Consider the following 27,700-nt stretch of genomic DNA (forward strand, 5'->3'; position numbering starts at 1 on the left):
AAACAATAATGAGTGCTGGTATTTTATTGCTACTTTAGTGAAAATAGCAATAAAACGTGCGCTAAAGGAATTACATTTTTTCCCAAACTGCAGTAAGGTGTTTTTTTTTCAACTATTTCTCAAAGCTCTAAATACAGACAAAAATAGTTCAATCCTTTGTCAAATGTCCACATATCTCTTAAAACACAGCACTCAAAAATCATGTTTTCTCTTCTCAAAACTGATTCCTTGACCAAAACAATACACACGGCTATCTGTAAGACATAAGCCCCTGTCATACTGACACAAAAAATCCTGCGGAGGGCTGCGGACAAGCGACCGCAACCAATCCACAAAAATTTATGGCACATAGGAAAAGTAAATTAATTAAATTAAAATCCATTTTATTTATATAGCACCAAATCACAATAAACAGTTGCCTCAAGGCGCTTTGTACTGTGGGTAAAGACCCTATAATACAGAGAAAACCCAACAGTCAAACCGATCCCCTATGAGCAGCACTTGGCAACAGTGGAAAGGAAAAACTCCCTTTTAACAGGAAGAAACCTCCAGCAGAACCAGGCTCAGGGAGGGGGGGGGTCATCTGCTGTGACCGGCTGGGGCTGAGGGGAGAGAGAAAGGACAAAAGACATGCTGTGGAAGAGAGACAGAGATTAATAATGATTAATGATTAAATGCAGAGTGGAGTATAAACAAAGTAAATAAGGTGAATGAAAAGAAACAGTGTATTATGGGAACCCCCCATCAGCCTAGGCCTATAGCAGCATAATTAAGGAATGGTTCAGGGTCACCTGATCCAACCATAACTATAAGCTTGATCATAAAGGAAAGTTTTAAGCCTAATCTTAAAAACAGAGAGGGTGTCTGTCTCCCGAATCCAAGCTGGGAGCTGGTTCCACAGAAGAGGCGCCTGAAAGCTGAAGGCTCTGCCTCCCATTCTACTCTTAAGTATCCGAGGAACCACAAGTAAGCCAGCAGTCTGACAGCGAAGTGCTCTATTTGGGTGATATGGGACTATGAGGTCTTTGAGATAAGATGGTGCCTGATTATTCAAGACCTTGTATGTGAGGAGAAGAATTTTAAATTCTATTCTAGATTTAACAGGGAGCCAATGAAGAGAAGCCAATATGGATCCATTGACCGCCCCACTTACTACCGCCTGTACCCTGGAGAAGCCACTCCATGCATTTATGGACTCCCAAAGATCCACAAAGAAGGAGTCCCACTTCGACCCATTATCAGCAGTATAAACTCGGTCACCTACAACATTTCCAAACACCTCGCCACCATCTTATCACCGCTTGTTGGCATCACACCCCACCACATTGAAAACTCTACAGATTTTACTAACAAGGTCCAGAATCTTGTACTGGATCCAGATGAAACCATGGTGTCCTTTGATGTGGTTTCACTTTTCACTTGCATACCCACAACTGAGGCAGTGGAGACCGTCAGAAGACGACTACAGGAAGACGATTCCTTACTGAACAGAACCAGCTTCACCCCAGATCAGATTTGTGCACTTTTAGATCTCTGCCTTACCACAACATATTTTAAATACAATGATGGATTCTACAGACAGAAGCATGGATGTGCCATGGGCTCCCCAGTGTCTCCCATTGTAGCCAACCTTTACATGGAGGAAGTGGAAAGTAAAGCTCTTGGTTCTTTCAAAGGGATGGCACCTAGCCACTGGTACAGATATGTAGATGACACCTGGGTCAAATTCAAAACCCAAGAAGTAGAAGCCTTCACTCGTCACATTAACTCAGTGGATAAATACATACGTTTTACCAGGGAGGACACCAGAGATAACAAATTACCATTCCTGGACTGTGCGGTGCTTATCGAGGAAGATGGAAGCCTCAACATTGAAGTTTACCGGAAGCCCACACACACAGACCAGTATCTCCTCTTTGACTCCCACCACCCTCTGGAACACAAACTTGGGGTGATCAGGACCCTACAACACCGTGCGGAAAGTGTTCCCTCTAAGGCAGAAGGGAAGCATAAGGAACACACACACATTGAGAAAGCCCTCAAAACATGCGGTTACCCCAACTGGGCCTTCATCAAATCAGCTAAGATGCACAGGAATGAAGGCCAAACACAATCTACAGAGAATAGGAAGGACAAGAGGAACAACATTGTCATCCCATATGTGTCAGGCTTGTCAGAGAAACTCAGAAGAATTTTCTCCAAGCATGACATCTCAGTATACTTCAAACCAAGTCACACCCTAAGACAAAAACTGGTTCATCCCAAGGACAAACCCGCCAAACACAAGATCAGCGATGTAGTGTATGCTGTTCAGTGCAGTGAAGAGTGCTCGGACCTCTACATTGGTGAAACCAAACAGCCTCTTCACAAACGAATGGCACAACATAGAAGAGCCACCTCGACAGGACAAGATTCAGCAGTACATCTGCATCTGAAGGAAAAAGGGCACTCTTTTGAGGATGCCAGTGTTCACATTTTGGACAGGGAAAACAGATGGTTTGAAAGAGGAGTGAAAGAAGCCATCTATGTCCACTGTGAACAACCATCATTGAACAGAGGAGGTGGATTACGTCACCAACTTTCCCCCGCTTACAGTGCTGTCCTGAGCTCCCTTCCCAGACGTCTCAACCCCCATTCACACCTTTGTTCCAGTGACCTCAATAGGCCACAGGAAACAATGGAGTGGAGTCCTAAATTGGTTTCAACTGAAACCACTGATTAAATATGACCCACGCCCCCTTCACACCTGGGCACATGTGTTCACGCACATGATCAATAGAGGGTCATAACCACCTCCAGGGGACTACGCCCACAGGGGTTTAAATACCTGGGTCTCTCCACCATTTGGTTGAGAACTGAAGAAGCCTTTCGGATGAGAGGTGAAACGTCTTCAAGAAACAAAAAGAAGTCCAGTCGCCTTTTTCAAGCTCCAGAGACTACTCTATAAATCTTTAGATAAGAACTTCTTTCATAATCAATCAAGCTACACAAAACATCACTGAGTCCCAAATGAGGGGCTGCCACCTTCTAAGGCCGCATTTTAAGGCCAACAGCCAGGCAATGATGGCTGTCCCAAATTTATTTAAAAATGCAGCCCTTGAATACTGCCTTCTGTACTCTGGAGTAGCCTATCCAATCTTATGATTTACTGCATGCTGAAGCCTGTTGTGGGAATGGCGGAGGAAAATGGTTGAAAATTTTGAAATATTACCGTTTCTGTGACACAAAATAAACTTTTATATTTTTAGATGAGAATGTAGAGGTGTAAACCTCAAATATCTGCTCAATTTAAGTTGTTGCTTAATTGCAAATGTGCTCCGATGCTTTCAAAGATGTCTGTTCCCGTTGGTCTAACAGCCAGCCCGCCTCACCAGCTATCAGCTGACTGGGTGCTCGAGGCTCACCATACCTGGAGAGAACACCTGACTCCCAGCGCATTGTTTTCAAAACCCCTGCTGGCTTTCGTCGTTGAGTGGAAGTTAGACACAGATGTTTATTTCACTGTTTCAGTTGTTGCTGAGCAAATCAGTGTGGCTGAGACTAAAGTTAAGCTTCATTACTGGATAGGTTTATTTAACTTTAATGTCTTACTGAAGCACTGTCAGTATATTCAGAAGTGAATCATTCACTCATTCCTTGATGTATCGACGATGGTGTAACTGCTGCAGTTCCTCAAGGATTAAACAACACAAAACAAAACTTAGCTCATGGCTTTGAAATTGAATAGAACATGGGCATTAACATGGTAGATTTAATAGTTTGGATAGATCATGCTTACTAAACAACATTAGGTCCTAATGAAGTTTTTACAGTCCTTGCCTTTTGTGAAAAAAGATTTTATCACATATCTATACCATATATGGTCTCAGGATCAATCATGCCATCTTTTGCCAGAAGAAAACTGTGACAAGCTGCATAGAGTGTATGCTTGCATTGTCCTGTTACTGGACATCAAACACTAAATTATAATAAATTATACTCTATGAAGTTGGTGAATGAAATAAATCATTCTGCACAAGAATGAATTTTGGCGTTGCATTGTGACACTTGACACAGGTGTAGAATTATTTTGGCTGCGGTTTTTCCATTGCTGAAAGTTTCATGTGGCTTTGTGAGAGATTAAAATTTTATTTAACACACAAGGTGACCCAAAATGACAGAGCCTTAACCCACATCTGAAATATGTACGTTAAGTGCATAGATGGGAAAATTGGCACAGTTGCATTTCAAATGCCCTTACTAAATATATTAAGTTTGTTTGTTAACTTAATAACTAAAGGGGTCAGATGGGAGGCATTCACTAAATTTTTGAAACTCGTCTTTGTGCTAGTACAACAAAATTAGAGTTATGTCAAACTCACAACAGCAAACAAACAGCATGGACAATATGTATAAAAATCAAAGGAATATAAAACATGGGATCATTAGCATTATTAAAAGGGCTATTAACAAGGGTGCTCTGACAGCAGTGCAGTAAAAAGTTCTGTACAGAAAGTACAAAATAATTGCACATAACAAAAATATAAGAAATTATAAAATGTTTGATCAAAAACAGATGAGGACCAAAAGGCCACTGTGTCTGCACATGCCACCATCTTTGTTGGAGCTTCACTTTTTCAATACCATTGAAATATTCTGCATGCTTGTTACTGAAATGCATTTTGGGAGCTGCAGTTAACCTTTTCAATTCACAGGTTTTACTTTTGACTTAATAAAATAGCTATTTTCACGTTCATCTTTAGGAGTGATGATTCAGTTATGACGATTTCTTGCCAATGAAAGCCCCCTCCAAACAGACAATACATTTTTTTCCTTACATGGATTTCTAAAATCACTACTCCTTTTAAGCACTCAAAGGTTTCCAGCTTATTTCTCTACTCTGGGCATTTTCTGCTCAAGATTTGTCTGTTCACTCAGCTGAGCACTGTCATCTGCTACATTTCTCTGATGTTGATCTCAAGCTGCCAGGCTTTTTTTCCCCCCCCAGATTATACTTTTGAAAGCTTCAGCACAAACAGTTTTGAATCAGTTTGTGTGTAAGGAAACATTTCACTCCTCTCTCTCTGCCTGCTGGGAGCTGATAATTTCCTCTCCGAGTGACTGCTGTGTGTGAGTGTGTTAGACCAAGTCAAATATTTGTGTTTAAGGAGCTAATAATTAACACCCTCACATACTAATGCATCTTAATTACTGCTTCAGTGTTTCCACTGGAAAGTTTAACCACATTATTTATGTGTAGACATACCAATAAGGCGCAGGTTGGTTTCAGAAGTGGAGGATTAGTCTTTAGTTGATATAAAAGATTATTGATGTATTATTGGGAATGATTAACATAATAAAGCCAAATGACATGGTCTTAAATACAGTTTAAATCATTTTACTACGGTATTAGGGCCACATTGAGAAAAAAAAATTTAATTGTGCATTTCGAGAATAAAGTCAAAATTTCGAGAATAAAGTTGAAATTTTGAGAAAAAAGTCGAAATAGTATTTTGAGAAAAAAGTCAAGATGTGCAGATTTAACACCTTTAACACCAAGTCAAACACCTGCCATGCCACGTCTACTATAACCTCCAGAATGTCTTGTATTATGAGTTAGCGAAACTATACTTAAGAATCGGAACTTATTTCTCTTTTAGTACACAAACACAATGGAGTGATAACTATGAGGATGGTAATGAGATGTGCAGAAAGCTGCATCGGCTCAGAAGGAAAACCACACAAACTGGCAATGGTTAGATGCAAGGATTTCGATGAATGCACCTTCGTGCAGTACAGAGGGGATTTTCAGAATCACAAGTCACAATAAGGGGCTCGCCTCACGGGGAGCGACGTCGCTCGCTCTCCATTCATTTCCTATGGAACTTGTGCAAGGATGCCACAATCGCTTCGCAGAAGTTCCATGAATGGAGAGGGAGCGACGTCGCTCCCCGTGTGTAGAGCCCCTAAGACAGCTGATCAAGTTGTTTCATCTACCCAAGGCATTTTGTAGAGGGTATAGCAGCCGCGGCTGTTATTTGACTTGAAATGACGACTTCGACTTTATTCTCAAAATACTATTTCGACTTTTTTCTCGAAATTTTGACTTTATTCTCAAAATGTACGATTTTTTTTTCTAAATGTGGCCCTAATACTCCGTATTTTACTTAGAAAGCCAGCAGAAAAAAAAAAAAAAAAAAAAAAAAAAAAAAAAAAACACACTTTCTAAAATTTATTTTACCATTTGCAGTATAAAGAAAGCAAAATTGTGATTTTGGGACTGGAACAAGTAAAGACTCTTGATAACATCTGAAAAAGCAGCCACGGCTTGTAAACCCCAAAACTATATCTAGAACAATGAGATGAAATGAGAAAAATTGTAGAATTAGTTTTACTTCCCCTACTGGAAGATATTGTTTGTAGCCGTTTTCAATGCCTGTTAAAATTTGTCCCAGTGAAAAAATATGGCAAGTAAAAAAATAATACTGCCATTCTGAGACATAAAAAAAAAAGTTAATTTTAGTGTGGAACTGAAAATGTCGCTCGTGGCTGCTTTTGAAATTAAAAGAAAAAAAGATCACCCCTCACACATTTGTTATGTGTAACTGACTTTTTTTTTTTTTTGCACACCATGGACAAATACTGGAGTCATGCTAGTGTATTAGAATTTCTCACAAAAATTGAAGCACAATTTTGGGACCTTTATCTGATAATTCCAAGAAAAATGTTCAGAAAGCCATAAACACAATTTAGAGAGCCATTTAGCAGAGAACTAATGACTACATTTATCTGTTGTAAATGGTAAATTGACTAGTTCTTATATAGTGCTTTTCTACTTGTTGAGCACTCAAAGCATTTTCTACTTGTATGAATCTATAATGTACTTGTTGTGGCACCTGTCAATCAAAGCAGTCACACCCATAACACTATCATCCAGTTGAATGATTTACACATCATGCCACAATCTGAAAGAGAGCCAGAGATTAATATCAATTAATGATTAAATGCAGAGTGGAGTATAAACAAAGTAAATAAGGTGAATGAGAAGAAACAGTGCATTATGTGAACCCCCCAGCAGACTAGGCCTATAGCAGCATAACTAAGGGGTGGTTCAGGGTCACCTGATCCAGCCCTAACTATAGGGGAAAAGTTAAGTTTTAAGCCTAATCTTAAAAATAGAATTAACAGATGAGAAACAAAGTGACACCTATCAGTCTGGAAAGGGTTCCAAAGCCATTTCAAGACTTTTGGACTCCAGCAAACCATGGTGAGAGCCATTATCCACAAATGGAGAACACTTGGAACAGTGGTTAACCCTCACAGGGCTGTGTGCTCACACACACACACACACACACACACACACACACACACACACACACACACACACACAGAGAGAGAGGGCAGCATGGTGGTTAGCACTGCTGCCTCACAGCAAGAAGGTCTGAGCATGAATTTGCATGTTCTCACCATGTCTGCATGGGCTTTTACAGGTGCTCCGGTTTCCTCCCACAGTCCAAAGACATGCAGTTACTGGGGTGCGAATGTGAGCGTGACTGGTTGTCTGTTTCTGTGTTAGCCCTGCGACAGGCTGGCAACCTGTACAGGGTGTACCCCACCTCTCGTCCTATGATAGCTGGGATAGGCTCCAGCCCCCCCACAACCCTGAAAAGGATAAGCAGAAGAGAATGGATGATAGACAGTATGTGGAACTATAACCAAATCAAGATTCCAGAAGATGCCCCTTGGGGTTTTGTCACCTTGAAAGAGACCACTTCCAGCTTGGCTGACTAGACTTGTGAGTGATTCAGGATTTTCCTCTCATTTGTCAGTTGTGTATCTCTATATTGGACATACACAGTTGTAACTAACGTTTACTGACACCAAGAAGGAAAGCAAACTACAGTAGTTAGTGTGTTTCTGTAAGTCCAGATTTGAATCCAGTGGTGTCCATTAGTTTTATCAGAAGTAAAGGTTCTGAGCAGAGTTTTCAGCCTTGAGTCAAACTGTCTCCATACACAGTAAAATGGGCAGTGTTAATGCAACACTAAAAGAGTCAATTTTAACACTGAGCCAGTGAACATATGGTCCCGCCCTGTACAGTGTTAAAATTACACTGAGCTCAGTGTTACATTTTCAGAGTTGATTTTACTCTGATTAGAGTTAAATTTAGCTATAGAGTAAAATTTAATCAGCACTCACATTGTTAATATACTTTTACTCTATGACATAAATAACACTCAGTGTTATTTAAATATGACACTGCTACTTTAAGTGTTATTCTAAATCAACTCCTACAATTTTTTCTTAACAAGTGTAAGATCTATTTAACTGTTAATTAAATTTAACTCTAAACAGTGTTAATGTGTAACCAATTCAGTCAGTGTCAAAAAAATTTACACAATTATATACTGTTTTTATAAACCTATTGTTAATATTTCTTACGACATACAGCCAAAGATATTTGTAGCACAAAAAGAACCCATCTTCCTTGTCTTATTAATTTATTAAGTTCAGTACAAAAATAAAATGCACTTAAAGGCTTCTCTGCATTTTCAGTTTGATTAGAAAGAAAAAACTTTTCTAAGACAATGTGAATTTACTGGAACATCTTTATCCATTTATCTAAGAAATACATATTTTTTGAAGAACTTGACATTAGTGCCATTTTTAACAAACGACAAATATCAATTGGTCAGTGACAAAGTTAAAAGCACCCATTTTCTTAAGGTCACATAAAATTTTACACAAAAGCTTTTCAAATTAGATCTTTAGATTACCAGTGACCAATTAGGAATATGTTGTTGCCGATGAAATTCTGTAGCCCCAGTTGAAAGTAATTTTGTGTTTGACATGGAGAGAGAGAGTGTTCACTACAAAGTTCTGAAGCAATTTCAGCACCTTCCTTTAACTCTCCAAGTTCCAAGACGTACATGTTGTGGAGCATTTGATTATAAACAGTTCCAAATACGAAGTGAAAAATTTCATCAAAAGCTCCAAGTGAGCTGGCTGACTTGCATGGTACGACCTGCTTGTCCAGAACAATGAAGAACTCATGAATGGTGCTCCTCTTTGTCCCAACAGCAAGTGGGTAGGGCTGCGTAGTGGAGTTCATGGCATCAGCATGTTCCTGGACACTTGTTCCACTCTAAGTATGAAAAAAAGGAAAAATAAGTGGGATTTAAAATTTCTGTCAAAAACTGCCAGAAGCTTTCCCTGTCAAAGTTCAAATCAACACCTAACCAACACTCTCTGCCCCCAAATAGAAGAATACATAGCAATAAAAGGAATGAAATTGGTTCCATATAATTTTAAAACAGAATCCATTTCATATATGAAAAGAATCATAGCAAAAGAGGAGAAAGGGAACAGGTAATAGTTGTTGCAAAAATTAACATACATTACAAACCTTCTGGAAGACCACATGGTGCTCCTCATCCTGGGATGGAGAAACCTTCCCACGTCTTTTGTAACCCTGACAGGAAGGAGGAATCAGGTGGAACAGGAGAATGATGGAAGCAAGATCACTGTCCCAGCCTGTGAGAACAGAAATAACACAGAACATGAAAATAAAGAAAAAAAATTAGAAGGCTATTCCTTTAAAGCCGAAACATAAAGAAATCCAATAGAAAATTCAATTAAATAAAAAATTCTTTACAATTCCTCCAGCTACTATTAATACTTAGGTTTAAGTCCTACAGAATAAAACTACCAGAGGTAAGGGTCTCATCCAGTTCCTCCTCACTTGAAGCTCCTTCAGCACAGTAGATCACTTCTTCAAGGTCGGTTGAGGTAGGGAGAGTCTTGCTCTGCTGGATCACTTTATGCTTGAAAACAGTCGGCCACCTAAAGTAAAAGGCATTCTATTAATTGAGCACAGAAAATAAGACAAGAAGTACAACACTCATCAAAAATAATAAAAAACACATTGAAAATAATCACTGCAAACCATACACTACCATGTTGAAAAATTATGTAAAATAAAAACAAATGTATTCCAATATAAAACGAATGTTTGCAGTTTATGGGGGAAAAAAAAACGTTGGCACTAACCTCTCCAAAAACCTGGTAGCTACATCTTCTCCAAATTCCAGAATGAAGTCTTGATCAATCTAAACATATGGAAAAAGAGCTTATTGCAATATAACACAAAGCCAATTCATCTCCAGGCCTTTATTTCAGGGGCAGGTTTGTTTAAAGAGGTTATTAATTTAAAAAACAAAGATCTTACTGGATTGTGTGATCAACTCATGATCAGAAACTAACTTCTTTGATTTAATTTTTTTGACCAAACCTACTTAGGTAAAGCATCAAAAGTAAAGTGTGGAGTTTGCCCAAAATGAGATGTATAGCTATTTTAGAAGGTTTTCATTTTAGAGAACAAGTCAATTCACTTATGAACACACAATTGTACATCAACAGGCTATTTGTGTAAAATGCTGAATTACCAAGCCTCTGACATCTCTGAAGCGAGGAAATTCAGTCAAGACGCTGGATGATCTGTTTTCGTCCAGGACCATCTTGCAACGGTAATCAGACATCATCTTCATTTTGTTCCTGATGGCGGCCTCATCAGAAGAGTATTTCATGAAGGAATTAGCTTCCTTATATGGCTCTTCTCTTAGGGTCACCTCAGGGTTAAATGAAGCATCTCCTCTGGCTGTTGGTCCACACCCAGTCAGCTGACATGATGATCTTCTCCCCTCTGATAAGGTGCTCTTCCTCTGGATGGTTTTAAGCCTCCATGCTAAGTAGCCACTTTAACCATAATAGAAATCTTCCTTTAAAATAGGTTAACAGGCTATTTTATTAGAAAGGCAGCATTTGGGTCAAAAGATAAAGAATTTAAAACAACTTGGATATTGGATTTAATACTTACATATCCATTTTTGGAATAAGGATCACGCAGGTTTGGGAACTTTTCAATCATGCCTTGAGCATACATCTCTCTCACATGTTGTGGTGGTGCTGTCCTAAAGGAGCAAATTAAATTAGGGCTGCAACTTTAGTAATTAAGTATTCTATCGATAATTCCATTGATTACTGAAGTAATTGGATAAGAATTACAGTTCATCTGCATATTTTAACTTCCGTACAGCAGTTTTTCCCTGTGTGAAACAAACAGGGTGGATGAAGCAGCTACAAAGTTGTCTTTTCTTCACTTGCTGATCAGGTGGTTGATGGAGGACTTCCAGCTGCTTCCCAGTAAACGTTTAATAGTGGGTGGTTCGGGGGGGGGGGGGGCTTCTTTTGGATGCTAGAAAAACGTCTCCTTTTGCTCCACCTGAGCTCACGTCTCAGTAAGGGCTCCGCCTCTTTAGGTGTGTATGAAGCAAGCAGCAATAATAGCAGCGATCTAGCCGGTGTGGAGTCCGCGGGGTGTGCTCCTGTCTGCTAAATGCTGTGACAGCAGAATTCTGAAAGTAAACCGATTTTCTCAGCCCAGTGCAAGGGCGTCTCAGTGCCTGGCGATCAACGACTAAAACACTGTTTTGACTCAAGAATTACTTTAAACAAACCACAAACGTAGTTGATCATTTGATATTCATCTGAGGACGATTTCATGTTCGTTGATAGTAACAAGCATAACTTTAATAGAATACCATTAAAAAGTAGAAATAGCTGAGATTTAATTAACACCGACGATACATTTCATGCTGTTTCAGAGGAACCGCAGCTCCCGCAGAAGGAGTTTCCCCCGAGGCAAATTGAAAACATAACCCGGGGGAGCTCGAGGCAGGTGTCTGAAGTCAATTCCCAAAATCAGCCCTGAAGTATATTTTATAGGTTCCTATCAACGTTTGGAAGCGTAGTGACCCGTTAATGCAATTTTATGTCTAAAATGCCATCTTTATTTAATGCTAAATATAGGATAACATTTTGAAGGTTTAAGCTAGCTAACAACTCCTCAAACATCTGTCACGTGAAAAGCATATTTTTTTCTGTCTGAAGAACCATGTTATTTTAATATGCTGCTTTGAGTGTAACGACAGTGAAAATTCAGGAAAAAAATGAAAAATTGAGGAAACTTACCGAGACTTTTCCAGCAAGGCGGAGAAGTTGAAAATGGCGCCGATAAAATTCTCTTCGGTCTGGCACAAAGTGCAAGGGGGCGGAGCTTTTCAGAGTACTTTTTTACACTCAGTTTGGAGAATTTTCATTAACACTGCATTATAGTGTTTTAGTAACTCTAACCGAGTGCATTTCCTTTAACACTTGACAAGTTACACTGTAAAGAGTTATTTTTAAAAAACCTGTTTTAACTCTGAATATTTACACCAACACTGCAGAACATAAGGAGGCATTTTACACCCACTGGTGTTGAACTGACTCTTATAGAGTTTACATATTCTGACACTGCTTATTTGACACTCAGGATTTTACTGTGTATGGTGACTAGTTGCATCTTGATACATGCTGAGCAGTGAGGGCAGTCCTGACTAGTCTCTGACGTCAGCTCCAGTGAAGCTACATTACTTTAAAAGCTTACAACCACGAGTGTTCCAACTCATGTGGTAATCACTCGTTCCAGATGAAGGCCAGTCTTTTAGCCTGCCTCCAGATCATTCTAACATGCACACTTTTAATGTACAAACAAGTCAAGTCAAGTCAAGTCAAGTTTATTTATAAAGCACATTTAAAACAACGACGTTGACCAAAGTGCTGTACAAGATCTGTAACCCCAAGGACTATACTAAATAAAAATAAAAATATATAAATAAATAAATAAAATAATAAATAAAAATAAATAAATAAAAACATTAAGAACAATAAATAACATAAGAAAATTAAAAATTAAAACGTTTAAAACAAGTACCATAAAATACCATAAAACAATCATCTAAAAGGAGGTAGCACTGCAGCCAAATGCCAAGGAAAAGAAATGTGTTTTTAATAGAGATTTAAATGTGTGTATCGTCTGAGCTGTGCGGATATGGAGAGGTAGATCGTTCCATAGCTTTGGTGCTGCTGCTGCAAAAGCTCGATCACCTCTCTGTTTTAGTCTAGTTTTAGGCCTCTGTAAGAGCAGCTGGTTCGATGACCTCAGAGCTCTTACAGGGGTGTGACAGTGAAGCAGCTCAGACAGATACAAAGGTGCCAGTCCGTTTAAGGCTTTAAAAGTAAGCAATAAAATCTTAAAATCGATTCTAAAATGGACAGGGAGCCAGTGAAGGGATGACAGGACTGGGGTAATGTGTTCATGCTTTTTTAAACCGGTTAAAAGACGAGCTGCCGCATTCTGGACTACCTGCAGGCGGCGCACAGATGATTGATCTATGCCAAAGTACAGAGAATTACAGTAGTCCAGGCGGGAAGTAATAAAAGCATGAATAACTTTTTCCAGGTCCTGCTGTGGGAGATAAGGTTTTACCTTGGCAATGACTCTGAGTTGGTAAAAACTGATTTTGGTAACAGCACTTACTTGCTTCTCCATTTTAAAACTACTATCTAAAATGACACCCAGATTTTTCACAGCATCACGACAGTGAGGAGCCAAATGACTCGGAGTGCCAGAGGAGTAGCTTGAGGGGTCAAATTTACCAAAGCATATGACCTCGGTTTTGCTTTCATTAAGTTTTAGGAAATTGTTTCTCATCCAGGACTTGATGTCACTTAGACAGTTCAGCAGGGGTTCCCATGGATCTCTGCTGTTCAGTTTGATGGGCATATACACCTGGATGTCGTCAGCAAAACAGTGGAAACAAATATTATGTTTCCTAAAAATCGACCCTAAAGGCAACATATACAATGAGAAAAGAATTGGGCCCAGAATGGACCCCTGAGGCACTCCACAAGAAAGCTTTGCTGTGGTAGAAAAAGAGTTTCCTAGATGGACAGAGAAACTTCTATCAGTAAGATATGATCTGAACCAAGTCAGAACCGTGCCTTTAATGCCAATTTCATGTTCTAGGCGGGATAGAAGGATCTCGTGGTCCACAGTGTCAAAGGCAGCTGACAGATCTAGAAGTACTAAAACTGCAGGACTACCAGAGTCCACAGTTGAAAGCAGATCGTTAAAAACTCTTAAAAGAGCTGTCTCTGTGCTGTGACGCATTCTAAAACCTGACTGAAACTTTTCCCACATTCCATGTTCACTTAAAAATGCTTGAAGTTGCTTAAAAACAACTTTTTCAAGAACCTTGGATAAAAATGGTAATTTAGAAATTGGTCTGTAATTTGAAAGATCAGGGTCAAGGTTCTTCTTCTTGATTAGAGGCTGTACAACTGCATGTTTAAAGGCAGCTGGAACACAACCAGATGCAAGCGCACTGTTAATCAGAGCGAGGATAGTTGGTCCCACTGAATCAAAAGCCTCTTTAAAAAGGCGAGACGGAACACAGTCTGTGGGAGAGTTTACAGGTCTCATATTTTGAATCACCTCCTTTAGTGTGGAGAGTGTGACAGGCTCAAACTGCTCAAAGACAGCTCTGCTGGGAGGAGGTGCAGATGAGTCTGTTTCAGGCTGAGGTGATGAAGGCCTGAGGGCAGAAATTTTTTCCACAAAAAATTTCTTAAAGTTTTCGCACAGTGCAGGACAGACCTTGGCTTGGTTCACATTACAGCGAGGATCAGCGAGTGAATTAAAAACACTAAAAAGAAAATGAGGCCTGTGACTGTTACTTGAAACAATGTTAGAGAAATAAGCAGACTTTGCATATTTTACTGCTTTCTGGTATTTCAATAAACAGTTACGCAGGATCTCTAAGGAGACATGGAGCTTATCCTTTTTCCACCTTCTCTCAGCGCGTCTGCACTCACGTCTGAGAGCGCGGGTTGTCTCATCCAGCCAGGGCTGGGAGGAAGGTTTGGTGCGTTTGGTTGTAAAAGGGGCAATACAGTCCAGTACAGCAGTGCAAGTAGATATAAAAGAGTTAGTGAAGTCCTCGGTATTCAGGCTCAAGCAAAAATCCAAATTGCTTAAGTCAGAGTTTTTAAAAGCAGCTGCAAAATCAGCAGCGCATGAAGAGTTAACCAAGCGCACACGACGTGTAGAGGATACTCTATTTATCCCAGAGCTGGGGAGCGCTGCTGTAAATAAAACAGGAAAATGGTCCGATATACCACAGTCACATATCCCTGTGATGCAGACTCTAAGTCCATAAGACAACACCAGATCCAGTGTGTGACCTTTTTCATGAGTGGGACCACACACGAGTTGTGTTAAGTTAAAAGAGTCAATAAGCGAGGCAAATTCTTTAACCAGTGGACCACTCTCACAACACACATGAATATTAAAGTCGCCAACAATTAAAATACGGTCATATTTTAGTATGAGACCCGTCAGCAAGTCAGCAAAGTCACCGATGAAGTCCTTCGTGCACTTCGGTGGTCGGTAAATCACCGCGCAGAGCACCGAGGGGGAAGAGTTTATCTCCAACAGCTGCAGTTCAAAGCTGGCGTACAGGTCTGCCGAGACCTGACGACAGCGAAAACTGCATTTAAATATTGAAGCAAGTCCTCCACCTTTTCCAGAGATCCGCGGGGAGCTGAAGAAAGAACAGCCGGGAGGTAAAAGTTCGGAAAAAGGTGCAGACTCACCAGCATGAAGCCACGTCTCAGTCACAAACATAAAATCCAACTGCTGTGCGATGAAAAAGTCATTGAGAAGGAAAGTTTTGTTGGCTAACGATCTAGCATTTAGTAGGGCCATTCGGATGTCCAGATCCTTGTTAGCTGAGGCCGGGGCCCGCTTCAACAGGCGAAGGTTAGCATGGTTTACGCCGCCTCCACGATCCCGCATCCTGCGCCAGGACGAGAGACGCCGAGTCTCCAGGATGACAGGTGGGACAATCGGCCTGATCCAGCGACGCCCGAAATCCACAGGCAGCCCAACAGCCTTGAGGCGGCAAAGACCACCATCCAGGGGGTAATGAACAGACAAACCTAGGAGTCTCAGGTAAGTTTTGACCCGCACCGCGATACCTCCCCGCTTTCCGCGTCTCCTCTGGCGTTTGTTGGGGACCGGAGCACTGGGCAGCCGGCGCAAATTCTCAGGTACATCCGATAGGTGTGGAGGAAAAATCGTTGAGTTTTTCTTTACAGTATATGCTGGTACCAAAACAAACTGGAGGTTTAGAAGTGTCTGCCGATCGTAGGTGATCAAAGCGGAGACATCTGGGCAGATGACTACCAGGAACAGAGCGACAGCAAACAATACACAGAACAGCTGACGGCAGGCCGTACACAGTGGCGCCATCTTGGTTTTCCAATGCCCATAGCTGCACTACAGCTGTTCCATTCATTGCGCCCAAAATTAAAACACACTGCTGAGGATGGGTGCACCTCCAGCACCCTAATCCTTTACTCCTTCTCTTGCACAGAGTTTCCTTTTAACACTCAATAAATGTTGACTTTAGTTTGATTCTACTGGATTCTTTAATGAGGCCCTCGATTTCCACTGAGCAGACTGGATTATTCCAGCAACCTTATAATGTAAAGTGTGTCAGAAAGAAAACACTTGCTGTTTTACATACCTTTAAATGCTACCTATATTTGTCTCCACAGCATAGCTTTCCTTCTGATATGCTCATTTCTATTCCTGTCCATTCTGGTCACACCCAGTGAAAGTCTCAGCATCTTAAACTCTGCCACCTCCATCTCTGCCTCCTGTCTTTGGTAGTGCCACCACATCCAAGCCATACATCATACCAGGTCTTACCACCATTTTGTAAACCTTTCCTTTTACTCTTGCTGCCAACCTTCTGTCACAAATCATAAATCTGATATGCATCTCCACCCACTCCACTCTCTTCTTCCCCTTCTTGTGCACTGTCCATTGCTTTGGATGGCTGACACCAGGTATTTAAAATCATCTACCTCTGTACCTCTAATCCTTGCACCTTCACTGTTACATTTGTCTCCTTCTCATTCACATATTCTGTTTTGCTTCTACTGACATGTATTCCACTTTTCTCCAATTCATTTTCAATTAGATTTTATACATTTACGCAGTACAATCATTCCAGTTCAAATTACCATGACGTTCAGCCCCATAAGTGCATGTAAACTGCTGACCACTGTACATACCAACTGTACATATATGGTTGACTGTATACATACAGACTGTACTGTCACCAAGTGCTTGTTCATTTTTTTTGGGGGGGGGGGGGGGGGGGGGGGGGTATTGTTGAGGTTCTCTGTATTATTGTAGGGTCTTTACCTTACACTATAAAGTACCCTGGACAGGTCACCACTACCAGGAATCGAACCTGGCTGCACCTACTAACCTTCCGATTAACAGGTGACCTGAGCTACAGCCACCCCATACTGAGTGTGACAATGCAGTCAAGGTTTCTCTCGATATTTATCTGCGACAACGCCACCTGGGGGAATTTCAGCCCCGGGAAATATTGGGTTTATAAAGAAATTGATTCAAAATTAGCATCGGAGACTCCACAGGTTCAAATACATACACCAGGGCGAGAGATGGTTCAGTGGTTAAAAAGGAATACTTTATTAATGCAATACTATTTAAAAAGCTAAAACATAAAAACATAAGGAATGGCTCGGCTGTAGCACTAACTGCGTACCAGTTGAGGAACTCAAAAACAAGAGGCTGGGATGGACTTACCGGCAGCCCTGACAAAAGAGAAAGGAAACAAACAAAACACAGGACACCACAGCTATACCACCTAAGGAGTGGGCCACCCTGCCACTGGCTCGTCCTCCACAGCACTTCAAGCTCTAAAAAGACAAAAAAAAACACACAATTAGGAATTCGCACAACTGTATACTACAATTATAAAATAACTCAGTGGATAACAGCCACACCTATAAAATACTAAAAGTAACTAATACACGGGATGCCTAGCAGACACACTTAAAAATACCAAAATGGATAACACTCAAAATGCTTGGGATAAAAACAAATATGAATCTGACACTCAAGGGAATAATGCCCACAATTCCACCAGAATTAGTCCCTGAAATTGTTGAAACGGTACTAGTAGTGGCACTTAACACTTTAACCCGACCGGGCCTCGTCAGGACTCAGACCGATGAGCCGATTCTCTCGATCCGACGCTCCGGTGCTGAATCGGGGTAATAATTGAAATTCTGCGGAATAATCAGAATAATCCTCCACATGCACAATAACAGTGTTCCAGGCGACATAATAAGGCAAGACAGCAGATCTCCAGTAAGGAGATAAGTAGCTGCTAAGCACATAAAAATCACTAACTTGGGAACAGCGCCTACCTGTCGGGATCGTACAGCTGATCCAGATGGCTCAATGAGACTGAGATGCCGCCGCCACGCGTGTACACTTCACTCCAGGGAAAGCAAGGGAGACTGACAAGACCCGAAGCCCAGGTGAATTTAATTAGCTGCAGGAAAAAGCAGGAGGGAGAGAGAGAGAGTGCGATCGCGAGGGAGAGAGAGGAAGCCTGGCGGCCACACCTGCACCCATCAATGAAAATTTAATGCTCATGGGATGATTATCAGTATACTGCTGTTCTCCTATCCCCACTAGGTAGTGTTATGAGTGTGATGCAAAGCTGGTAGATAGGTGTGTCCAGACTCACACTCTCATGAGGCATATGAAGTTTGGGACAGATTGGACAAAGTATAAAAGAGATGTGACAATTTGGTGTCCTGTGGTACATGACTGAAATCCCAAAATCTAAGTGTTGTTACAGAAACACTGTTTGAGATTCTATAAAACTTTGGATATCTTTTGATGGCCTACTTGTGTAGATGATCTGGAGCGATTTTGGTTTCACTGGGTCAAATGCCCTAGGAGGAGTTTATTGAAAATGAGACTTGAAAATGACAAAAATATTATACCTTAAATCAAAGATGGCTGACTTTCTGTTGGGTTTCAGGTATGGCTCCAAGAGACTTTTTTGCACATCTCAGGATGTTACATGAGCCTGCACAATTTCAGATATATAGATAAAATGTAGCTCAGGGGCTATGTATAAAACATGACATTTTACAACTTTTATACTGACTATATGCATGTCAATGTGTTCAGGACTGGAGGCTTATCAAAGCACTGTAGTTTGGTGCAGATTGGGCAATGTGGCTTTGATTTACTGCTATTTTAGTCGTCATGGCGAAACATTGACATTTGCCATCCTGCCAGGGTCACACCCTTTGGTGAAAACTTACAGTTTTGAAAACAATAAAGGTTTTCCAGGTGAAATTTGAGTTGGTTCTGCTCAACCACCTCCGAGCTGTACCTCTAAGTGTAAAACATGACATTTCCTGTTCCCACTAAGTGGCGCTGCGACTTTCATTAAATATTGTCATATGTATGTTTTCCTCGGTGGACCATCATCCTACTGAAGAAGTTTGGTCCAGATTGGATTATGTAGGTGTGAATGAGAGCCAATCAAAATTTCCTGGCGAATGATTGAAATTCCGTGTGGCATCTTGCCCCCCCACCGGTGAAAACTCACCAGTTTTGAAATTTTGATTGTCCCCTGTGTCCCTGCCTTTGCACAGGTTGTGCAAAGGCCCTAATTAAATGCAATGTTGAGGCTGTCATTTTCAGCATCTACATGGATGTTAAAAATCACCCACTATAATTATTTTATCACACCTGTACAGGTTGCCAGTCTGTTGTAGGGCTAACACAGAGAGACACACAACCATTCACACTCATATTCACACCTATGAGCAATTTAGAGTCAGCAGTTAACCTAAACCCACTGACTGCATGCCTTTGAAGCACCCTAAGAGAACCACGCAGATGTGTGGAGAACATGCAAACTCCACACAGATGATGGATTTGAACCCACAACCTTCTTGCTGTGAGGCAGCAGTGCTAACCACCATGTGCACTGATTCTGTTTTTAAATGAAAACGCCATAGCTACGTCCCCAATAACTACTTGTCTTAGCTAGCCAAGGATATTGATTAGCTTACAAAACACACATTTCAATTTGGAAATAAGCAGGGAGATGCCCAGTTTACTGCAGAAGACCTCATGCTGTCAGTTTGGGGAAGAAAAAAAAAGCTCAGAGCATAAATCTCTACCATTATTATGGTAAATGTTCCAGGCCAAAACTGACCCACCACTTGTCCAAAACTTCAAGGATTTTTGTATTTTTCAGGTGTTCTTTGGACATGAGCTACCTTTAACTGTTAAACTACCTGAGAATCTAGCTGATGATGTCATGGAGCTGCTATTCCAGCTCAGTGCTGCGTGGGGCTGGCATGCTCTCCCTCTGCCTGGGTGCTTCGCTGGTTGTCTGTCTCCCTGTGTCCAGCCCTTGTGTTATGACAGCTGGGATCGACTCCATCCCCCCCATGACCCTGATATTGATAAGCAATGGCTGGGGGTTCAAAAAGCATCATAAAACAATGAATAAAAATGTAGTTTGTGTGTGTGTGTGTTTTAAGGCAGCTTTGGTCTTTGCAGTTTTTGTCACTTTTGAAGTAGTTTTGTGTCTCATTTGTGTGTGTATTTTTTCAGTGGCCATTTTGACTTCCTCTGTAGTTGTGTTTTGTTTTGATGTAGATTTTAGTATTGAGATGTCTTCATAGCATTTTTATGTCTGTCTTAGGGCATTTTGTGTCTTTGTAGTGCTTTTGTGTCTCTTTGAAATGACAATGTTAAGTGTCTTTGCCTGTTTTATATTATTGTCATCATCTTTTGTGGTGCTGTTCTCATTCTGTTGCTATTTTCACCACACATCAGTTTTACTCTCTTTGCATTTCTTTTCATTCATCTCTCTCTCACCCTTTTTTCATTTTTTAGGTTTGATTTTTTTGTGGTAATTTTAGTGCTGTTTTTATCTCTTTGTTGTTAAATAATTTTTTCAATAAGTAATGCACTGCTCTACAAAGAAGCTCAAGGGAGAAAGTTACAGTACATGGAGATCTGGCTGACTTGTCTTTAAATGTGAACAAATCTGTGGATGGAATAACAGACTCATTTACAGACCCCTGGACCAGATTCAGTAACGCAGACTCAGAACATCAGGAGCTGTTAGAATGCTTTCAGAGGGCTTCCTCTATAATAATGAATGCATCAAACTGAGTCATGTTTGACTGACATACAATTTGTGGATCATACATCACACATGCATCTCTTTGTACTGTACTCTACTGTACTGTACGGTACTCTGTACTTTGTACTCTATATCCCCACTTACACCACTCAGTCTCCTGTCTGTGGCCCAGGCAGATCAGACTAAAGCAGTGGTTTGTCACCGTGCTGCTAAATATACAGTATATTGCTGTAAATGAGCGTCTGAGTGCATTTCAGTGCTGTTTATTTTGAGCTGAAACACAGCCAAGCTGCCCTATTGGCTGTTTCTTGGTGATGGACAGTCTTGCATTGGAGAAGGCGGGACCCTGCTGCACTGGAAAGTAACAGTGGTGTTCTCAAAATCTTGTGATTGTTTCAAGCAGTTTGTTTAATTAAGCCTCATCATAGAGCATTTATTTTTGGACTATTATTATATTTGATTGAATTTGTCCTTTACATCTGCAAAAAACTTTTCAAACACATATTTTAATGGTTTTTATTCAACAGCCACCAGGTTGTTACATAAATAACACTAAAGGGCAGGCTGAGATAATTCTTCATATCTGCCAACTCAAGCTTTTGCATTTTCAGCATCTGATCTGAGTGGTTTCCAGAACCATGGCTTTGGTTTGAACAGACTTTTTAAAGAAGCAGGAAGTAGTTTTCTCACTGGGAGTATGAGGAAACACATACACCAGCCACTTCACTAGGTAATGTGTGTTAGCAAGCAGCCTTTTCAGTTGCTTGTTAACACAATTGTCCTCTGTGTTGGCTCGCTCTTTTCTCTCTGCTTCTTCTTGCTTTCTTCTCTCTCTCTCTCTCTCTCTCTCTCTCTCTCTCTCTCTCTCTCTCTCTCTCTCTCTCTCTCTCTCTCTCTCTCTCTCTCTCTCTCTCTCTCTCTCTCTCAGTGTGTGTGTGCTTCTCATTTTTGTTTACCTTTGTGCAGAGGTGGTCTCTCCTGGTTGCTCCGCCCATTTGTCAAGTACTCACCTGAAGCAGATTACTCATTACTGATTGCTCACCTGTTCCTCATGTATGCTGATCAAGATGGGCTATTTAAGACTGAAGGACCCTTTCAGTTGTCACTGGTTTGGTGCGTCAGAGTAAAGTGTGAATGTTGGCTCTCGTCACAGCTGGTTGTTTCCTTGTGGCCGAAGCGCTCTTCTCTGTGCAGACCTTGCCTGCCTTGGACCTTCTAGCAATTGGTGTCAGTTTGTGCGAGTCTGCGGACACATCAGCAGCCCTCAGCCTGCTAATAATTCCCATGCATTTCTTCACTGAACAAACCAAGGTCAGTTGTGGCTAAAAGCTGATTCTGTGTCTGATCCACTGTTCAATAGTTCTTGTTCTTTCAAAATTCCAGCATGGGCATGTTGAGGAATAATCTCAAAACAAATATAAGGTTGCACTTGGATAGTTATAAAATGGTTGGTTAAAGACACCAAATCACACTCTGCTGCTCATAGAATGTGACTAAACTCACTAGTGTGCTTAATAATGATGGTGGATGTTGTTGATGTGGCTCTGCCAGATGTCCACAAGTTGAACTAAAAAACATGCATCTTTGACACTTTGCTTGGTATGTTCTCACTTTTCTGTGGTGCTGTGCTGGCAGTGGCTCACTGCCCAAAACAAAGGCATAAGCTGTGTAACGGAGTTACACTGCGACCTTCACTTCATACTGATTTCAATAGAGTTAATCATCTTCATTACAAACAGCTTTCAAAATATCAGTGTAACATTCAGCGGTCACCTGTGGGTTTAACATAAATGCTTAAAACATGTTTTATGTTACGGCATATTTACACATCACAGGACTGCATTATCTTCTTTAATAAGGATGCTCCAGAGTATACTATGCAAAAGGAGGTAATAAAGGAAGCACTGGATCACCTTTCCCTAATATTTGGTGAATTTGGCCAGCTTTTATTATGACTGCCATACTTGGGATATGTCAACTGTCGGACCTTTAAATGCGGAGGTTTATGCATTGAAGGTGTACAGTCTGTCTGGTGCTGGTGTGCCAGTTACTGCTGGCAACCTGAATTCTGTGGCCAACTGTAGTGACACGCAAACGGGTGGTCAAACTTTCTGCTAAAGCAGTTGCTGATACGAGGTTTAATGCAAACTGGGATGTTTTCAAAGGTACAAAAATCTCTTGATGGGTTCATTGATTTGTATGCATGATTTACTTTGGTTGCTGCATGAGCAAAAAGAAAAACATGAAACCTTTTTTTTAAAGCAAAAATGTTCAATGATGAATGAAAATATGAATGTGGGTCAAATCAAAAAAGTCTGAAAATGAAGGTACTGGTAATTTGAATGTTGATGGTGATCAAGGTGGTGTTGATGATATTGATCCTAATGATGGTGTTTCCAATGTGGGTAAACATTCCAAAAGAAGTGTCACCAGTAATGGGTCAAGTACTGTTTCCTCTGCACAAATTAAAGCAGCAGCTGAAAGAGCTGCACTTGTTGCTCAAATGGCAGCTTTAAAGGAACACCCTGCATTGGAGGAACAGGAACAACTGATAAAACTGAAGAAGGAACAGCTTGTTAGAAATTGAGCTAGCACCATCTACTTCTAAGTTGGTGGTTTTTGCAGGCTTTCAGATGAACAGTGTTTCTCTCTGGCACCTACAGATGGTATGAACTCTTATTTTGAAAGGGAGAAGAGGAAACTGACATCAATCAATGCTCTGAATCTCATGGCAAAAGAATACAAGCCAGTAGCATGGAAAGTAACACAGGAAAAGGACATACCACTACAAAACAAACTGCAAACAATGGACGTGGAGCGATGGCTGTGTGTGGGTGCCTTCCAGGACATGGTTGCGGTGGGTGGGATTACCCATCCATACTGCTTTGCACTAATTGTTGCTGCCTCCTCTGGGATAGGGGTGCCTGTGAGTCCTAGGCTGTGTGACCGGATGTCTTGGTGTGGCTGTTAGCCCGCTCCCTTGGGGGTTGTTGCCTGGGGGTGACTCGGGCCTCTTCAGCGTGGGGGGGGGCCTGCTAGTTGTCGGACAGTTCTTGGGCTCCGGAGCAACGAACATGGCTCGGCCTACGGGAGAGCGGGCTGCTCATTGCCGCTGGTTCTCTGGGGCTCCTGCCCTTTGGCCATGGGAGCTCCATCTAGGGTCTCTCTCCTTCCTGATAACTGCGTGCAGTTATCATCAGGTTGTGTGGCTGCAGGTCTTCTGGGCTCCTTGTGTGCTGCAGGTGGCCCGGGATCCCTGGGTCTTTGCCTTTTTGCCTCTAGATTCTGTGGGGGGGCCTTGATGCAGATTCTCACCCTCATGTTTCATGACAGAAACGCACACACATAGATTACAACATAACACAGCGTGTGTGTGTGTCCTTTTTTTTTTTTTTTTTTTAAATAAACTTTAACAAGAGGAGCCTATAGGGAACCTGTAGCGCTCGCCTATAGGGAACCTGTAGCGCTCGCCTATAGGGAACCTGTAGCGCTCGCCTATAGGGAACCTGTAGCGCTCGCCTATAGGGAACCTGTAGCGCTCTTCTTGTAAAATCAAATATGTTTGGTACAATAATGCATTCGGATCATGATTCCGTTTGTGAAAACTGCCAGACATGACAGGCTTAAAAAAAAGTTTTATTTAATGCTGTCAAAGAAAATATACAGAACAGGTTCTCTTCATGCAGCTAATTAGTCTGTTAAAAACTGAAGCCCTGCTGGTCTAAGATCAGTATCTCTTTCCACTTTTAATCCCTTTTGACTTTTTTTGTTTGGCTGTTTGTAAAACAGCTGCCGGTTTCCCTGTGCTCATTATATGGTAGTTTATCCTAATTAATAACACAAAAGGCAGCAATACCCGACACCAGGACCGCTCCGTGGATTGAGAGCTGCAACCTCAGATCTGGTTGCAGGAGCAGCAATGCGGTCGTCTGGTAGAGCAGACGACCGCATTGCTCTGCAATCTGGATATTTGAAACAGAAACATTCAATAACAAAACTGAATGTCTTAAAAGGTTTGTGATGGAAAAGAACTCAACATAAATTTTGACTTATTAATAGTTTGCCAAAAAGTGTCCTTTGGTTTCAGCTCATAAATATTAGGATTTCTTCTCTTTTTTTTTTTTTTTTTTTTTTTGTTTTTTAGTTTTTTTTGTTTTGTTGTGTAACAGCAGCTGCGTTTGCTGTATAAACACAATAAGATTCCACTGGAAAACTTAAATATGAACTATATTTTAGCATCAAGATGAAGTCCGACCCCAACAAAGAAGGGAGGCACTGGTTTGTCTGCATTTACAAGACAAAAAGTAGTTTTAATGTTTGTTACAAATGGAAAAAAAACAGCTGGGCTGAGTATTTCAGCCCAATTTCAGTGAAGTAACAACAGTAAATTTGGATATCAGCTACTGTAGAAACTGAAGTGATATCACCAACAGATTGTTAATGTCAGCCAGTAATACTGTGAGAAAGTGTTCAGTGGGCGCTAGGGTGGCTCAGTGGTAGAGCAGACGACCGCATATATGCCGTGAGGCAAAATCTGGCAGTGCATGTTCGCATCCCAGCCTGTGCTCTTTGCTCTGTGTCTTCCCCCATCTCTTCTCCTGCTTTCTTGTCATAACCTATGCTGTCAATAAAGCTGCTGTGGCCAAAAAAATAAAGTGTGTAGTCTGTTTAGTAATTCATCTTTGATCAGTATTGCTTTACCATCATCACCACCAGCTGCTATTGGGTGAGAGGCAGGGTGCACCCCGTACAGGTCACCATCCTGTTGCAGAGCCAGCACAGGGAAACAGACAACCATTCACACCTGTGGGCAATTTAAAATGACCAATTAACCTAACCACAGTAACTACATGTCTTTAGGAGGAAACCTACACAGACACGGGAAAAGATGCAAACTCCACACAGCAAGAGGTCCGGGCCAAGGAGGAGTTGAACCCAGACCTTCTAAATGTCATTCTAGCTGTGAGGCAGCCGATTTGATTCAATTCAATTCAATTCAGCGCCAAATCATAACAAACAGTTGCCTCAAGGCACTTTGTATTGTAGGTAAAGACCTTACAATAACACAGAGAAAACCCAACAGTCAAAACAACCCCCTATGAGCAAGCATTTGGCAACAGTGGGAAACTTAACAGGAAGAAACCTCTGGCAGAACCAGGTTCAGTCAGGGGCAGTCATCTGCCACGTCCGGTTGGGACTGAGGGGGGAGAGAAAGGACAAAAGACATGCTGTGGAAGAGAGACAGAGATTAATAATTAATGATTAAACACAGAGTAAAGTGTAAACAGAGTAAATAATGTGAATGAAAAGAAACCGTGCATTATGGGAACCCCCCCCAGCAGCCTACGCCTATAGCAGCATAAATAAGGGGTGGTTTAAGGTCACCTGATCCAGCCCTAACTATAAGCTTGATCAAAAAGGAAAGTTTTAAGCCTAATCCTAAAAATAGAGAGGGTGTCTGTCTCTCAAATCCAAAATAGGAGCCGGTTTCGCAGAAGAGGGGACTGAAAGCTGAAGGCTCTGCCTCCCATTCTACTATTAAGGAACCACAAGTAAGCCAGCAGTCTGAGAGTGAAGTGCTCTGTTGGGGTGATATGGGACTATGAGGTCTTTGAGATAAGATGGGGCCTGATTATTCAAGACCTTGTAGGTGAGGAGAAGTATTTTAAATTCTATTCTAGATTTAACAGGGAGCCAATGAAGAGAAGCCAATATGGGAGAAATCTGCTCTCTCTTTCTAGTCCCTGTCAGTACTCTAGCTGCAGCATTTTGGATCAGCTGAAGGCTTTTCAGGGAGCTTTTAGGACAGCCTGATAATAATGAATTACAATAGTCCAGGCTAGAAGTAATAAATGCATGAATTAGCTTTTCAGCCTCATTCTGAGACAGGATGTTTCAAAATTTAGAAATATTGCACAAATGCAAAAAAGCAGTACATATTTGTTTAATATGTGCATTGAAGGACATATCCTGGTCAAAAATGACTCCAAGATTTCTCACAGTGTTACTGGAGGCCAAGGTAATGCCATCCAAAGTATCTGGTTTGACACCATGTTTCTAAGATTTGTGGGGCCGAGTACAATAACTTCAGTTTTATCTGAATTTAGAAGCTGGAAAATTGTAGTTATCCAGGGCTTTGTGTCTTTAAGACATTTTCAAAAATGAAAATCTTCAGTTTGATGTTTTCATTATCTTTTTATTTAGCATGAACTTAATAAAGTTGTGACAACCTGGAATTCACACAAAATAAGGCCAAAGGCGGGTCACGGTGTGACTGGTGGTTGTCCTGTTTTGATGTACACACTTGCATGGTGCTGAGGACTGTCTCAAGACTATTGATTTGGAGGAATTGGCCCTATATAAGGAGGAGTGCACCCCCCAAAAGCCAGTACCCCTGCGATGAAACTGTATTTGATCTCTGCTGTCTTCTAATGCAGGAAAAAGGATGGGATATATATATATGTGTATATATATATATGTATATATATATATATGTATATATATATATATATATATATGTATGTATATATATATATGTATATATGTATATATATATATATGTATATATGTATATATATATGTGTGTGTATATGTGTATATGTATGTGTGTGTGTGTGTGTGTGTGTACAATTGCTAAACAGGAGTTTTGTTTTGAATAAGCATTTTTGTGAACAGTAAAGATTATATCTAAAGACTTTATGATCTAACCCCCGTAAGACATGCACTTACCGGGGTTAGGTTAATTGGCTACACTAAAGTGTGAA

General features: G+C 40.9%; 1 protein-coding gene across 2 annotated transcripts; it reads right to left on the reverse strand.

Moving 5' to 3' along the window:
* Window positions 1-8,351: 8,351 nt before the first annotated feature.
* On the reverse strand, window positions 8,352-10,504 carry LOC115779371 (uncharacterized). 2 transcript variants are annotated; one of them, XM_030727997.1, is made up of 5 exons: window positions 10,425-10,504; window positions 10,030-10,088; window positions 9,689-9,822; window positions 9,386-9,513; window positions 8,352-9,124 (listed from the first exon to the last, which is right to left on the reverse strand). In XM_030727997.1, the coding sequence occupies exons 1-5, from the start codon at window positions 10,494-10,496 to the stop codon at window positions 8,753-8,755; spliced, it is 765 nt and encodes a 254-aa protein (XP_030583857.1). In that variant the 5' UTR covers window positions 10,497-10,504; the 3' UTR covers window positions 8,352-8,752. The 2 variants fall into 2 exon arrangements, with proteins under 2 accessions (XP_030583857.1, XP_030583856.1); XM_030727996.1 differs by having other exon boundaries at window positions 9,377-9,513.
* Window positions 10,505-27,700: the final 17,196 nt, after the last annotated feature.

The sequence above is a fragment of the Archocentrus centrarchus genome, chromosome 4, assembly GCF_007364275.1.
Source record: "Archocentrus centrarchus isolate MPI-CPG fArcCen1 chromosome 4, fArcCen1, whole genome shotgun sequence".
NCBI classification, from domain to species: domain Eukaryota; kingdom Metazoa; phylum Chordata; class Actinopteri; order Cichliformes; family Cichlidae; genus Archocentrus; species Archocentrus centrarchus.

What these genes read in the sequence shown, in the direction of transcription:
- LOC115779371 (XM_030727996.1), bottom strand. Translation starts at nt 10,496, where the DNA reads ATGGTCCTGGACGAAAACAGATCATCCAGCGTCTTGACTGAATTTCCT. An exon ending in TCAGAGATGTCAGAGGCTTG is followed by an intron (nt 10,089 to 10,424) that starts GTAATTCAGCAT and finishes CCATATGTTTAG; the next exon opens with ATTGATCAAGACTTCATTCT. An exon ending in GGATGAGACCCTTACCTCTG is followed by an intron (nt 9,514 to 9,688) that starts GTAGTTTTATTC and finishes CTGTTCTCACAG; the next exon opens with GCTGGGACAGTGATCTTGCT.